General features: G+C 34.4%; 1 protein-coding gene across 1 annotated transcript; it reads left to right on the forward strand.

The window, feature by feature from the left end:
* Positions 1-6,956: 6,956 nt before the first annotated feature.
* Positions 6,957-15,145, forward strand: LOC18422401 (myb-like transcription factor family protein). The gene is made up of 17 exons (XM_006827073.4): positions 6,957-7,195; positions 7,344-7,433; positions 8,251-8,316; positions 8,457-8,516; positions 8,669-8,725; positions 9,675-9,804; positions 10,665-10,732; positions 11,181-11,273; positions 11,640-11,687; positions 11,901-12,044; positions 12,675-12,785; positions 13,276-13,368; positions 13,456-13,536; positions 13,832-13,892; positions 14,014-14,048; positions 14,175-14,263; positions 14,820-15,145. Exons 1-16 carry the CDS (start codon positions 7,079-7,081, stop codon positions 14,253-14,255), a joined length of 1,335 nt encoding a protein of 444 aa, XP_006827136.2. The 5' UTR covers positions 6,957-7,078; the 3' UTR covers positions 14,256-14,263; positions 14,820-15,145.
* The last annotated feature ends 1,102 nt before the right edge of the window (positions 15,146-16,247 follow it).

The raw sequence follows: 16,247 nt of genomic DNA on the forward strand, positions 1-16,247 counted from the left end.
TCAAACACAACTTATTTTTAATCTATCTTCTAAGATGAATTTAAGATATCGAGCACAATTTAAGTTGATCGGGATGCATTGCCATTTTAGAACTATGATTTTACGACTCAAAAGAGCAGTGCAGGTGTAATGATTTGAGAATAATTAAAAATGCTCAATAAATGGTCTAGAAACAAAGATAAAAAAACGACTATTTTAGATAAAAGTTGATGTAAGCCATCTATCTTATACTATAAAAGTAAGCCTCGCACTTAAAAAAATGTACATGAAAAACGCCATTTTCAATATTGGAAAACCTTTAATTGATCGTTTCTACTATGAGATGCATGAACATTAATATAAAAAAAATAGATTTCAAGACCTAAAATAACTTATCTTTAACACAATGCTCATTTTCAAGGTTTTCAAATGTTATGGATACGTTACATTATTTTTTAAGCTATAGATTTCATAACTAATAAATTTTCAATGCATCGCACGGGCTTCCAATAGTAGATCTACATTTTTCGACATGACATGGAGGTGCATCTTTGACTGTTTAAGATTGATCTTATACAACCCCTATTTTTAAAACTCATAAATTTGTTCCCTTTTTTTGTTGGCATGATATGGTGGTTGAGATAATTGACCAATCAAAAAAAAAATTCATAGCAAAGATGGAAAATAGCATATTTGAATAACCAAAAACCCATGATTGAACATAGAATTAGATGGCCTAAAAAGTCCATGAACACCTGCTATTGGTTCATAGACTTCGTATAATAAGCTATGGTGGTCTTGCGGGTCCAAATTGTGTACATTGGGAGTTGGGACCCATAGGCAACATTTAGTTGGGGATTTGTGTGACTGAATGAGAAATACTGTGCTCTTATTTAAGCAGCATTCCCAAAATCAAACACCTACAAGTCATTTTCTTACTACCAAATATCAAATTTTAAAATAAATAAAAGAAAAAGAGAGAGAGTATTTAACTCTATACATAAAATTTCCATCGGAATATATAATTCAAATTCCTTCTTGGATGCGGTGTTTTGGTTTGAGTGAACTTTTGGAGCTCCAATTTTTGTTTCTTTTTTTCTTTCCAAAAATAAAGAAATAGATATCTGACTGTTGTAGATATGATTGTCATCTTAGTGTCATGAGAGCTATCAAACACTACTAAGGAGCTTCCCCTGTTGGACTTGGGCCCGCAAGACCACCTAATATTTTTTCCATTTCCAAAATTTGCTCATGTGAAAATGCACTCTGAAACTTCAAAATTCTGAGTTTTGTTTATAATGAATCAAGGATATTGAGATTATATTTGTATATGTAATAATATTTTTGTAAAAGCGCTTTCACATAAAAGAACTCCCTCAGATGAGTAGACGAGGGAATTTTTCTATACAAATTAGCTTTCAATTGGTGTGAAAAAATGCATTGGGACAAATTGGCGTAAAAAAAACTCCTACGCCTAATCTAATGGGGAGTTATTTTATGTGAAAATACTTTCACAAAAATATTTTCAAACGTACCAGATGCACCCTAAGTCTACACGATTTTCACCATGAAAAGAAGAGAGATGCCTCAACATAATGTCCCACCATCCGATTCCACAGTTAACATGTCAGAGAGAAGGAGAGGGGGGGCGAGAAAGAGAGAGAGAGAGAGAGAAACAATTCCTGTTACAACACTGGAAAAGACAAAAACAATAATTTTTCTAACAGAGAGGGAGATTTAAGACAACAACAACAAACCAGTTTTCCATAAGAGAGAAAAAAGAAGATAACAAACCAGTACACCATGTGGAGTCCAAAACAATCACAACCACACTCTTAATTCCTTACATTTTGCTACTGTATCCCTGCTAGACATGACAAACACTTGATACATACACTTGGTGCTGAAACCAACACCTACAATATTTCAACCTCATTTTACCAAGGCCCCCAATGCACAAGTGAGGAATTCCTATGGCCATATAGCAAATTCAGCTATCTTCCATGAATGCTCCCCCTCCTTGTTCTTAGCAGCTTCATAAGAATGGTTGTCATTTTGCAAAGATATATTATTGAGGCAACTGCTTTTTGGGTTCATAAAGCCACATTTGAGAGCATCATGGTTGGTGAAGAACTCCTGACTGAGCATGTCAAAGCTCCCATGGCCTTCAATCAAAGCCTGGAAAAACATCACAAGTGAAGCCATGGTTTCAAGATTGTTATGCCTTCTATTCCTTTATATAATCTAAGCTATGTGCTCATGTATATGTATGTGTGCGCGCATATATTTTGGGTGTGTTTATTGGACTCTCGATGGAGCATATTGTACACTTACTCCCTTGAGGAAAATAGCTATTTAGGATGATTATTTAAACAATAATTTTGGATCTACTTTCGAATCAATGACTATTCTTTGATAAACAAATATGGTTTTTGACTTTGTTTAAATCTTATGTTTTCGAGTTTGTTCGTTGTGTTGAGGAGGATATATCTTCAAAATTTTAAGGTCCTTAAATACACCTAAATAGGGTTCTTATTGAGGGAGTGAATGAATTATATGCTCCCACAGGAGCATATTATATTTTGGCTGTATTTATGTGTATTGTGTATCGAGAAACAGTTAGGAGAAAAAAGATTGCTTTGCATACAGTGTGCGTGAAATTCTCTCATGCATTCCTTGTGGTTCACTTACTTAGGATTGGGGTTGGTTAGCTAAGTCCTTCTCAATGAGTCAAAGGTGGTTCAACCAATAAGGATAATTTAGGAGCAATATGTGGTATCTTTTTTTAGAAGTAACAACCTGCCCCTCTCTCTCTCAAATATATTACACGCGGACACTCACATATATATATATATATATATCTTACACACATGCACACATATATGTACACCTATATGTAAATGTATACACTGAGACCACTTATTTTTTATCCAAGAAAGCCACAATCATCATTGCAGGTTAGATTTCAAATCAATAGTTGAGGATATATCATTGTTTAGGTACAAAGTCCAAAACAAAACAAAATTTATCGAATGTTATGACATATGTTTATCTATTAGATTTTATATTTAACAGTTAAAAGTGATTACGACTTCATTGTATAAAAAATAAATGACCTTTTTATAATTTTTTCATATATATATATATATATATATATATATATATATATATATATGGGTTCGGTTTTTATAAGTTTGCAACCTTAAACAATCCAATTAAGACGCACCTTAAAATTTTATCATAGCATGTAATTTTGTTGTAAAAAAACTCTTAGTATTATAAATCTATTGTCATACCTAATTAGGAAACTTTAAATTCCAAAAATGCTTAAAATCAAGTAGACCTATAAATATATGAAAATCTTGAAAATGGACAGTCTAGATAATATGTTACTAGATGCACTATTTTCGGGACTCAAAAACCTTTTTTTTTTTTTATATTCATGTATCTCGATGTCAAGATGATCGATTAGATGGTTTTTTCAACATTAAAGCAACATTTCTGATGGATTTTTTAGGTGCATATGTGATTCTACATTTTAAGGTTGCAACCTTATATAAACTTTTCCTTATATATATATATATATATGATAATTTTTATATAAAGCTAAGGCTCTAAACAATCAAATTAGAGCCCACCTAAAAAATTTAACTAGAAGAAGTTATTTTGATGTCCAAATATGCTCAAATTAATCATCTCGACATCAAGATAATGCATCTTGTAACGCATTTTTTTACCGTCAATTTTCAAGATTATAAAGTTTTCATAGATCTACTTAATCTACACTATTTTTGCAGCTTTAAATTTTATAATTAAATATGAAAATATATTTTAAGACTGTCACCCAGATTTCCAGCATTGAAACATTTTTTATTGACACTTTTTGAAGGTGGGCTCTAATTTGATTGCTTAGAGCCTCATCTCTCTCTCTCTCTCTCTCTCTCTCTCTCTCTCTATATATATATATATATATATATATATATATATATATATATATATATATATATATATATATATATATATATATATATATATATATATATATATATATATATATAGACCTATGTGATTTTTTACCGGATAATACATTTTTTTTTCTTTACCCATTTCTTTTGGCAAAAGACCACTTACATGTGGTCTTTATTATAATAAGATAAATTTCAAAATAAAATAAACATAACAATAAAACCAAGATTTTAACAACTTTATGCCATTGAAACAACTATACACTATGCTTGAGAATGAAATATAAGATTGCAATAAACAAAAGGAATAGTGCCGGAGATTACCTCAACCGGGCTTATTACACCTCACACCGAGTCAACACCATCCGATGGCGCGGGATCAACGATCTAACTTCAATCTCGAATTAGGAAAGTCTGATGGATGAACCAAGAGGTCACAATCCCAGTTTGTGGATTGCAGGTCCTCCCTTAGAGACAAGTCAATGTCACCAAGACTTTATGCGACCATAGCTCTATGGCGCATAGGGGTATCTTTTGCACATGCGTACGCTTCACCCTAAAAGGTGGATTTCTGGCTTTTTCGAACGATCTATCGATATACATGCCGTGTGATGGTACATGGATGAGGTTTTGGCCCCTGTCCCTCTACACATGAACTCATGTTCCACTATATCATTGCAGTTTACAAGTACTCGTAAGGCCATATAAACCCAACAATATATATATATATATATATATATATATATACAAGCTTTCTATGCTTCCCATATAGCATAAAACTTATATACTTCCCTTTATCCAACCCTCCATTCTGAATGGAGGGCTAAGATTGCCCCAATCGCAATGTCATGTCTCTGCACTATTTTATTTTTAATTTTTTTCTATAAACTATTTTTGATACCAAATTTTGGACGTCCAATCCTATATTAAACTCGTACTAGCAAAAAAAAAAAAAAAAATTCGATAAAGTAAAATGATCAAAATACCCTTGAAATATTTAAGGGGTATTTTGTTCATTATAGTTTTTCGAAAATTTATTTTGAATATTTTTTATAGGTGAACTCCAATGAGAAGCTGACATGTACCAAATTTCGTATCCACACAATTTGTATAAAAAAAACTAAAAATAAAATACTTTGAGACGTCGGATCTAAGATCAAACGGTGAGTGACTCTTTTGATCAAAATTGAATTACTGAATGGTAGGGAGAGCATAGATCTTCTATACTGTAAAGAAAGTATAGAAACCTTTCCCTATTTTTTTTACCTCAAAACTTTATAGACTTAGGTGAAAATAGATTTGCACGTAAACTTTATAGACATAGGTGAAAATAGATTTGCACGTATAGACTTAGGTGAAAATAGATTTGCACGTATTTGGAAAGTGTTTGTGAGTCCTAAATCAAATGAAAACCATAACAAAAATCATACATTCCAGAGGGAATACAAGGGACCAAGTTACTCTCCCAAACCAGAAGAAAATTTTGAAAAAGAGACCCTTGTTACCATTAGCAGTAATGGAAAATTGGCTCTCCTTTCCTTCAGAGTGACCATATATTCAGTTGTTTGAAGCCATGCCATACTCTATCAAATCTACTCCATTATTTTGGGCGATCCTGCATTACGAAATCAACACATTTTTTAATAAAACAACAATAAATATGATGTGCAGCGTTTCAGCCTAGTGATATCATTAAGACATTCGAAGCCTTTATATCTGTTTTAAACATATTAAGTCATAGCTGAAGGTGGCCAAGTGACATTGAATGATAATAAGATCTTACAAAGAGAGACTTTAAGTTAGAATATATATTGAAGTTTATGGGATACTTAATTTGGCCCGAGTGCTGGGTCAGGTCTGAAATCCCGACAAGGTAACTTGGCTAGGTAGGGGCCTGGCTTGGGCAAGGGTGACCCGGTCCAACAATTTTTTGTTGTTGTGTATTAAAATAAAAATAATAATTTGCACTAAGCCCAACCCTGCCCATTAACAAGGCCGGCAGTTCGCTTAGCCAAGAGCCCAGGCCAAGCTTGGGTTAGGGCCTCTTTGAACATAGGCACAGGCTAGCCCTGCCCGCTGTCACCCTATCGCATAGTAAAATTTTAGGGTAATTTATGATCTAATAAAATTAAATTTGTCTCTATTTTAGAAATAAATGCCTTCGCTGAGTAATTTATCTGATGATACATAATAACAATATAATTAAATACTTTTTTTTAGAGATTCATGATCAAAAGCATGGTTCTTGAAAAAATAAAATATATTTTTTTAATTTAAAAAACAGTTCTTAATATTTTATTTGCACCATTTGTTTGGATATCCACTTTTTTCAACATCCATCTTTAAGATAGATGTTGGATGAGTCAAACGACACATGCATCGCCTCACTCAAGCACAACTTTTGCTATCCAAAATCTAATCTTTAATCTCCGAATATTAAAAATTTATTGTTTGAAAAATGCCTTTTTACCCTCTTAATTTCCATTTTTTTTCTAGCTTATTTGTATTACAATTTTATAATAATTAAAAAAAAAAGTCTATATAACGCATCAACCTCATACTATAGAAAAGTCTATATACCGCATCAACCTTATACTATAGAAGTAAAATGCACCTCAAAAACCACTAGTAAGACGCACCTCAAAAACCACTAAAAAAATATTGTCCCCGTACCAAAAAAAATCTTTCAATTAATTGTTCTTGACCTTGATCAGTATGAAAATGAAAAAACAAGAATTTCAAGTCTTAAAAATAATACATCTTGTAATATATTATCTAGACCCTCTACTTTTAAAATTTTAAAATATTTATAGATTTATTTGATTTGTACTAATTTTAAAGCTTTAAATTTCAACTTATATAAGTAAATATAGATTTTCATGCTATTTGAAGGAAATCCAGCACCAAAATTATATCTTCAAACAAGATCTGAAAGTGCGCCTTATTTTGACTATTGAAGAACATAACCTCATAGTTTTAAAAAGACGAAAACGCCCAAGCCAATAACATACAGTAGGCACCTCGATCAAGGGTATTATAGTAACTTTTATCGAATAGAGCTTCAAAAGCTCCTCACTGCTCTGCAACTAATACCTAGATCCACAAAGCTCCAAATTCCCTGGAGGTCCTCTTTAATGGCGGACGCAAAGGACATTCTAGGGCTTCCCAAAACGCATTTCCCTTCCACTCAGGAGAAGAGACCCAAACCCCCAAAGGAGTCCCAGAGAAAACCAGATGGAGTTTCTCGCGAGGTACTTTCGAACCCTAACCCTAATTCTCTTTCTTCTAGGCTTTTCATGCTCTTTTGTGTTTTTTTTTTTTTTTTGGGGTGTTTCATCTTCTCTTGCTTGTACTTCTCTCTCTAGAAGTGTTTGTCTGATTTATTGGCCAAATTATCAGGTTTATGCTCTTATGGGGGGTTTGCCACCACTTATGCCTACTCTCGATATCTCGCAATTGAAACGAAAGCCCCCGTCAGACAAAGAAAAGGCAAGCAATTTTCAACACAGGAAACTCCTTATCTACTCTCTCTCTCTCTCTCTGTATAGTAATTCAGCCATTCTGCATCTAATAGTTAGTGTTCGATCTATTTCTCTCAATATTTCTCCTTCTGATTGTTCTTTATATATTGGATTCTCTCTCTCTCTCTCTCTCTCTCTCTCTCTCTCTCTCTCTCTCTCTCTCTGTAAACTGCCATTCTGTGCTTTCCTTACTAACTAGTTTCTTATTGAACTTAACCAATTACATTTGGAATGTGGATGTGAAAATAATTCATAATGCATTGGGTTAGCTCACTTCTAATTCAATGTTGATGTTAATAACTAAATTAATTGGGCTTGGACTTTATTTTCTATCTTTTATTTTATTTATTAGTGAGCACTTTGGTCTATGACAACAATATTTTGCTTACTGGTAAATACTGGGCACCTGGCTTACCACGCAACTAACAAAAAACCACTTTTTCCCACTCCATTATGTTTCTTTGGCCATTCCTCACCTTTAATTTTAGAGTTAAAGGTTGAAGAAATTCCTATTTATCTTTTTCCTGATTCATTTATCTAAGGTTTTTCTTGAGATATCATTGCTTTCAAACTGATTTGAACCTATCCGCCTTCTTTTTTACGACAATTTTTACGACAATGAGGGAGTAGTATAGATCGGTTCTACAGGAATATTGAGCATGTGGAGTTAGATACACTTTTGTTGAGATCAACTTCCATATTTTTTTTTACATAGAAGAGCAGTCCCCAGAATTTCAACTTGCATTTGAATATTTGCATCTAAATTAAGTTGCAGTGCTCTGCAGATCTCTTGGCAATGGCTTCCCTTTACATCCTCAGCACGAACCGATAATTTGAAACTTTATCATTGGGTACTTTCCTCTCCCTTTCCCCTGTTATTATACATATATTTTGTCATTCATAAGATACATGAATTAGAGATTGACATTTCTTGTGGTCATGTCAATGACTAATAATAGCCAGATATGAAGTTGTTTCTCTCATTTTCTAGGTCAAAATTGTTAATGGTGTTCCTCCAACAGGGGATTACTCTTTTGCCAAGTACAACAAGGTATGGTGAAAGTGTAATATTTGATCTAACTTTTAGCTTTGTTTGCATATCGTATGTGTTTGAAGTGTATTCTGTTTTGAGTATCGTAGCAACTGGCTCTTTGCCATCCTACTTAAAATTGTAATGCTTTGTCTAATTGGAATTGGTTGCAGTCTGTTGACATTGTCAGATACACAGATGAGGAATATGAGAAGTATTTGACTGATCCTGTAAGTGCTATTTGGACTTTTTTGTTTGCTTAGCACTACGAATCAGTATGATTGGAAAGTTCTGTGGAAATTTTGATTTTCTTCTCATGTTGATTCTCAAGGTTTTTCCTTCATGGTTTTTCCTTCATGAGAATGTGAATTCCAAAACATATTTCAATATTATTATTTTGAATCGGTGTTTTTATGTTTCTGTTTGTTAGAGGCATGTTAGCATGCGTTGCTTTTTGGGCTCAGAATATATCATGGGATTAATATATTAGTCTTGACCTCAAACTATTAGCTGAAAACCTGAAACCTTACATGGGATATATGGTGTACAAAGAGATAAAATGAAGGAAAATTGTTCCATGTGGCAGGGACCGCATTTCTACATTTGCGGTCCCTGAGGTATAAAGCATCCAACTTAAAGATGGATGCAAATAGGTGGTCCATCTAAAAATAATTAAAATTAACGGTCCAAATGTTTCTTAATAGAATTATTATTTTTAATTTTCAAAATTTATTTATTTTTTCATATTCATGATCTCCATGTTAGAGGTTACATGTCCTTGAAAATTTGGTAAAAAAATCCTTCTCAAAAATAGATTTTTAAGAGGTGACTCATTTCTACATGGACTCATAGAAACTGTGTCCTAAAATGAATAGTTTGTATATACTTGTGAACTTTTTAAATTCATGTTGAGTATTTTTTTTGGGGTTAAATCTAGAAGCTGACTACATCCATACTCTCATGAAAAACATACCGATGTAGGCATGCTCAACTAAACTCATTTAAATATATCCCATGATTGTTGTTATACAAATAAATCTATGAAGATATGTATGCTATCTTTTGTTTTCTGTAGCTTTGAACTTTGGAGAAAAGGTTTGTCGAGTATGCAATGGGTGTAGGTGGTATGCTTATTGTTCCTTTGTGTATTGAACAACTATTTTACATGTTTCTTTACAGAATTGGACCAAAGAAGAGACAGACCAATTGTTTGACTTGTGCGAGCATTTTGACCTCCGTTTCATAGTGATAGCCGATAGGTTTCCAACATCACGAAGCACTGAGGAACTGAAGAGTCGTTACTATGCAGGCATGGAAATTAGTTTATCCTTTATCTTTGGGATTATACGGTTTGGGAATAGTTCCTTTAACATTTGTTTGGAATTTGAGATTGGCTGAATTTATACAAACTTCTCTGCCATATCTTAATACTTGTATGTCTTGGGGATTTTTACTTTCTGTTCCTGGCATCAGAAATCTTCACTCATCTGAAATTTAAGGGAAACTAATGATCTTTTCGGTAGTATTGCCAAAATTTTGCATCATTTCTATTGATTCCCATGGGCTTTCTTCATGTGTAAATGAATATTGTAAAGATTTGGGCCATACAAACATTGTTGTGTAAATCTTCACTTTGATAATTGGCCATTTAACTATTTAATCAAGTTTTACATGAAGAGTACATCAAATAAAGGTTTCTTGAGTAAAGATGAATGCGAGAGAGGAGGGAGAGAGGTAGTGGAAAAACAGCTAAAACAAAATAAAGATGCAAAAGGTTACCCTTTTTGGGTTTTCATGGAATTGGTTGTATCATGTGATTTGAATTACTCATATTACATTGACGGGACCTGCTGCTATGGTTTTTCGGAACTATGAATGGGCATTTATATAATCTGAGTTTGTACTTTCCATCATGAGTTGAAAATTTCGCTGAAAGTATTTCAAATATGTGGGTATTCCTCAGTTTTGATAGCAAATTGACCCTTATATATTCCACCTTGGCCAAAACTGGCTGAAAGTATTTCGAAGAAAAAATTTCTATTTTTTTTTTTGGCTTTTTGTTTCTTGTTATGCTAATTTTTAAGTTGTCTTCATCATGAATGTAGGTTAACAAATAAGTTTTCCAAAACTGGGATTTTGTTTCTTACTTTCTTATGTGGCTGCTAACAGTGTCTCGCGCACTTGTCATTGCCAAAGCTCCACCATCTGGTGATGTGTCTGGTCATCCCCTGGTCAAGGTAGGAAGTTGGGTTTTGGCTTTAGAGAGTCCTCTATAATTCCACTCATTTTCTTGGTATACTTTCCAAAATAAAAATCCACTCAACTTTAATTTGAACTTATTTTGTCATGGGAAGCTGTACTTCCATGGACTAGGAAAGCTACAATCCGTACGGGTCTTAACTGTTCAGTGAAATGGTTGGAGATGGAGATTGGGAGGCATGAAACAGTACATGACCTCAAGGGCGGGCCCCACTCTCTCTCCATTACATCATTATTGTTAGAATGTGGTGACCCTAATGAAGTATGGTTTTCCATTGTCCATTGGGTTGCAGTATGCTTCTTTTATTATAAAACTGGAACCTCTTCTTCTTCTTTTTTTAATCTATTAGGCCTATCCTCTCCCAAATCTTGGTCTTGGAGATAAAACTCTTGGTATTCTGATCCTCTATTTCCATGTTCATGCAGGATCCTTACAACATCACGCATGAGGTCGAACGAAAGCGTCAACTATCTACAGTTCTCTCTAATCCAAAGCAGCCGGAGCGCAAGGATGCAGAGGTAACCTCCCTTCGAGTCTTCAAAACTTGTGTTTCTGGACTGCAGATTATCTTATCACTGGATGAACATGCCACGCCCTTAAAGAAATGTATGATATAACCCAGCAGAATCTGGATAACGATAGTCCATTGGGTCATCACCATCTGATGTGGTGATGGATGGAGACTGGGACTCACCAGAACATGGTGCCCACGTGTGGGTCCCACTCTGTCCATCTTCATCAATCATTTGATTGGACAGTGATGACACCAGTGGACTAAGGTTTTTTACAGTCCAATGAATTATAGTATACCTTCTCTTCTTTGAAAACCTGAACCTCTTTCTTCTTTAGTATTTCTTGGTCTTTACTGTCTTTTCTTGTGTCAGGTTTTGGCTGAAGCGAAGCGGGTAGCAGACTTACGCATAAGTGGAAAGGTGAGCTATATGAATTTTCGATGCTCACAAGCATAATGATTTTTCCACTTCTTATCCTTCAATTTGTTGTCAGAACTACTCATCCAAGAAAGTGGATTTTTCTATTGAAGACTACTAGCTTTACTAAATATCATCGCCTTCTAATTCTTAAATTGTCTCAAGAGATTTCCGTGAGAAATGTGATTACTGATGATCTTGGGGGTGTTTCTGTAGGATGCAGAAGAACCTGAGCTGCCTGCAAACACTGAATCTGTTGCCCCAGATGCAGTGGCAGTTGACTGTGTATCGCCATCTCCAATACCTCAGCCCCCAGCTTCAACAGCAGATAGTGCCTCTACACCAGCTTCACTTCGCATGGTAAGGATATTGATTTCAAAACATCTGCCTTTCTTCCTTGAGATTTGTTGAAATAGATGGAATGCACATCATTTGGCTTGTTATTTCTTTTGACATTTGATTATTTTGAAAATATCAGTTCATGGTCAGTTTGTCAAATCTTACAATGGGTAATGTCAAATCTTGGGGACACTAGTACATTCCTTCTCTGTTTTAAGTACTTGGGATGCTTATAGATTCTTAACTGAATGTACTAGTTATAGAAATGAGTAATGAAGTTTACTCTAGCCTTTATGTCTTTAACTGATCTCCTTTTCAATCTGTTTATCAAATTATGTATATGAACCTGTTCAGCAACTGAAATCTCTCAAACTTATTGTTTCCTGCTTGAGTATGAATGATGTCTTTTTTGCCTTTCTATATTGTTGTAGACAGCTAAAATATTTTTTTATTAGTACAGCTAGAACATTATTACCTGTGGAAATATTCCATATACATAAAGTATGCCATACAATAGTTCTGATAATGGCCAATCGCTTGTAATGATGGTTCATGTCCACCATCCATCTTGAGAATGGATGGTGGATGCCCCTCTTTGTTGTGGTAGAATATTTGTTTTCACTGGGCTTACTTACCTGATAATTGTTTCAGCTCCGAGTATATTTAAGAACCACTCTTCTTGAGCAAATGGTGCAAGCAGCAAGCTCATCTGCTGGATTGCGAACGATCAAGCGGGTTGATCAAACTCTTCAAGAGCTTGGAGTATGCTACTACATTCTGCATATCCATAACCAAATATTTTCATTGTTTTACGGTTCTCGCATAGCTTTTGATATCTTTGATGCAAAATGATTGGAAAACAAATATAGCTTCCCATAATACAGGCACATCTTGGCTATCTATTCCATAGATGGTCTAATCAAGCAGATTGGGTCCCTCCCTTTGCTTTAATGAGGGCTCTCTGCATGTATTGCATGATTGCATTGCTCTACAGAATGAACGGTCTATGGAATGGCTTACGTGAAGTTACATAAGCCTGGCCTTCATATTAATTCCCCATCTTTGATTTTATCAAATTAGCATAGTGAAAAGAAGATCTTGTCAAATTAGGCAAACATATTGGTAGTCTACATGATTTGCCTAATTCACCTGTAAAATCTAATAGCAGATTTTAGATGTGTAAATTCTGGTGTGAATTATCTTCAATGTGCCACTTACTCTTGACTGGTGTTTACTTTCTTTCCATTTGCAGGTTTTGAAACCTAAAGTCCCAACAAAAGCAGTGTGTGCAGAGCATATAGAACTTCGAAAAGAAATTCTAACACTACTAAACCTTCAGAAGCAGGTTTGACTTCTTTGGAGATTTTTTAGACAAAAGTTTGAAGGATGCCTAGTTTGTTTGTTGCTCTATAGGATACTTGCTTTATGACAGGTGCAATATAAGGAGGCAGAAGTATCAACTTTTCGTGACAACCCATATTCTGATACAATTCCCACGCCAAGTCCTCCTAAGGTACTCAAAACTATAGGCCTCATTTCTTCTCTCTTTAAAATTATAAGCAATTAGATCCAGCATTCAGATTCTAATTATCTAAAGATGTGTTCATGTCAAGAACTGCTTCCTAATCTGGTTTTACTTGTGAATTGGATACATGGGTTAGATTTCTTGTGAAAAGCAAATTAGACCCTCTATTTGATTTATTAGACGAATTATTTGACAGTGATGAAATCTCCTTTTTCAAGTCTTTTGTCCTTTTCTGAGGACAATTATATTTTTGACTGATATGCTTAAAACATTGTATTAACAGCGTTCCCATCGTGGAGGAGATCAAGATCGGCTATTTATACGGGATTCTGATGGCTTCAGTGGTAAAATGTCTTTTATATCCTATTCATGTGCACAAAATATTGAACCAGTCTGCAGTTAGTTGTAATCTATCTTTCGCATTAAGTTTATTGAATATTTATTTTGGTCTCTATTATGTCACAGGTGAAAGAGTTGGCAAGCGAGAGCATAAGCGCAAGGTGCTTGTCTACATTCTTCATTTCATTGATGTTGTGTACCTTGACTTTTCCTCTCTCTCTCTCTCTCTCTCTCTCTCTCTCTCTGTTATATGATCATTTGTTTATACTGTCTGTTCTTACTAAAAGGCTCCTGGAAGATATCCCGAAGCTCCTCCATCACCCCCTCATTCTAAGAGGGCCAGAAAGATGAAGGCCTCTGATGGGTAGAACATGAGGTACAACTTTTTCCTTCCCCTAATTAGTTGTGGATTAAGACAAAAAAAGAGTGTTTGCTTCATTCAGTAGTATCTGATTTTCTGTAAGTTTATTATTCTGAACGTAATGTTCTCTCCTTTTTCTTGGTTACACGTGACATATGGGTCGGCTCGACTTAAACAAAAGTGGGCATTTGGTAATGAATATGTACTTTTGGAATGTATATACTCATTACAAATTTTCATTATCTATCTCGGAACCAACAAGTTCACCTAATAAATGTTCTTGCTCCTTAAAATTTGAGCATGCCATAATAAATAGCCAGATCACATCTGACAAATACTACATCATTTTGGGGCTCTTGAAGTTGGATAAATCAGTCATCATATGTTTGCGAGCTCGTGAGATCAACTTTATGACAATTTGCTTTTCTTTTTCTGATTGGCAACTTTATTAAAGCTTTTAGCATCACGTCAAATGACTTGGTGCTGTTGCATTAAATTAATCGTTTCTGACCTCACAAACATCATAATATTTTAAAAGTAAGCCAATATTAATAAAAAACATGCCTTTCAGGGCCGGCTAAAGAAGGTGCAGCAAGATGAGCAATTTTCAACGACTTTGCCTCATCTAATGAAGGTTATGCATCATGGGGGCTGCTCGAATGAAATAACTGTTATTGACCCATCTCTATGTGCTGCCAGAGATGATGCGATGCCGAATCTGTATGGGAGGAATTGCTATTCAGTTTGTATTGTTGCTTTTTGGTGCCCTTTATAGTCCTTTGAGGACTATGCATATCTGAATATGCAGAGTTGTGATTCCTTCATCTGAATGATGAATCAAATGTGTAAATGATGCTGTTTATATGGAAAAGCCCCAAGATTTTGATGTTCTGAAAACCTAGATCACAAGGTGTACATGAAAAAAATAATTAAAAAAAAGGTAGATCATGAAAATGATTGGCATATCTTTGTTGCCTTCAGATGGGAGTTCTTTTTTTTCCAAGTAGTAACTTGGAAATTTTTTCTATAAAACCCTTGTAAATTTTACATCTTCACAATTAATGTTCATAGGAATAAACAAAATTTTGAAGCCTGTCGACCACTAAAGTTTAGCGGCAGCGTCCATCATAGCCAAATAGTGAGCTTCCATGTTGCGGTATCTGTAGCTTTAATTGGACGGGGTGACTTCGATTAGTGCAATCCTGCCCCGAAAAGATAAGTAACTAAGCATGCATGGGTCTGATTTATTTTGCAATCTCACTGTCGCAAGATACTAGATCAATTTTGGCGGTCGACCTCCGATCAATGGGAGAACTGGGTATTACACCCACAGCCTACTACTTGATCCATCCATTCCAATTCCTAAAGTCCCAAATCCTGTTCCTTAAACTTTGTTCCGTTGGGGCATTTCTAAAGGAAAGAGTTTATATAAGATTGCAACCTTAAATTGTAGAATGAAAGATGCACCTAAAAATTTTATGGGAAAGAGATATTTTAATGTTGAAAAACCATCTAATTGATCATTTCAATATATATATAAAGATTTTGAGTGCCATAAATAATGCATCTTGCAACACATTATCTAGACCATTCATTTTTAAGATTTTCATATGTTTATGTATGGATCTATTTGATTTTAACTATTTTTGGAGTTTAAAATTTTATAATTAGATATGAAAGTAGTTTTTCAAATAATCCTAAAAACTTTTTATACCAAAATTATATATTACAATAAAATTTGGAGGTGCGCCTTAATTGGATTGTTTAAGGCTGCAACCTTATGGAAACTATACCCGTTTGTAAACGAAGAAAAGCTATATTAAAAATAAAAAAAGAAGTCTTAACAAGGGACACTATTGAACATTCAATCGGAGTATTGGTGTCACTCATATCCAGTCAGAAGACCTTCAAACACGTGTCTAAAATATATTGATGTGGGCTCACTCACTGCCAAAGTGCCGGACGCTATGCAATCACTGCTGAACCCCTAACAATCTAG

This window comes from Amborella trichopoda, chromosome 4 (genome assembly GCF_054954075.1).
Source record: "Amborella trichopoda isolate Santa Cruz 75 chromosome 4, AtrichopodaSantaCruz75HAP2 v2.0, whole genome shotgun sequence".
In the NCBI taxonomy this organism is placed as follows: Eukaryota; Viridiplantae; Streptophyta; class Magnoliopsida; order Amborellales; family Amborellaceae; genus Amborella; species Amborella trichopoda.

Bases quoted from the DNA above. Each gene is read 5' to 3' on its own strand.
- LOC18422401 (XM_006827073.4), top strand. From the start codon at position 7,079: ATGGCGGACGCAAAGGACATTCTAGGGCTTCCCAAAACGCATTTCCCT. The intron at 7,196-7,343 runs GTACTTTCGAAC...CCAAATTATCAG, and splicing joins CAGATGGAGTTTCTCGCGAG to GTTTATGCTCTTATGGGGGG. The intron at 13,537-13,831 runs GTACTCAAAACT...TTGTATTAACAG, and splicing joins CCACGCCAAGTCCTCCTAAG to CGTTCCCATCGTGGAGGAGA.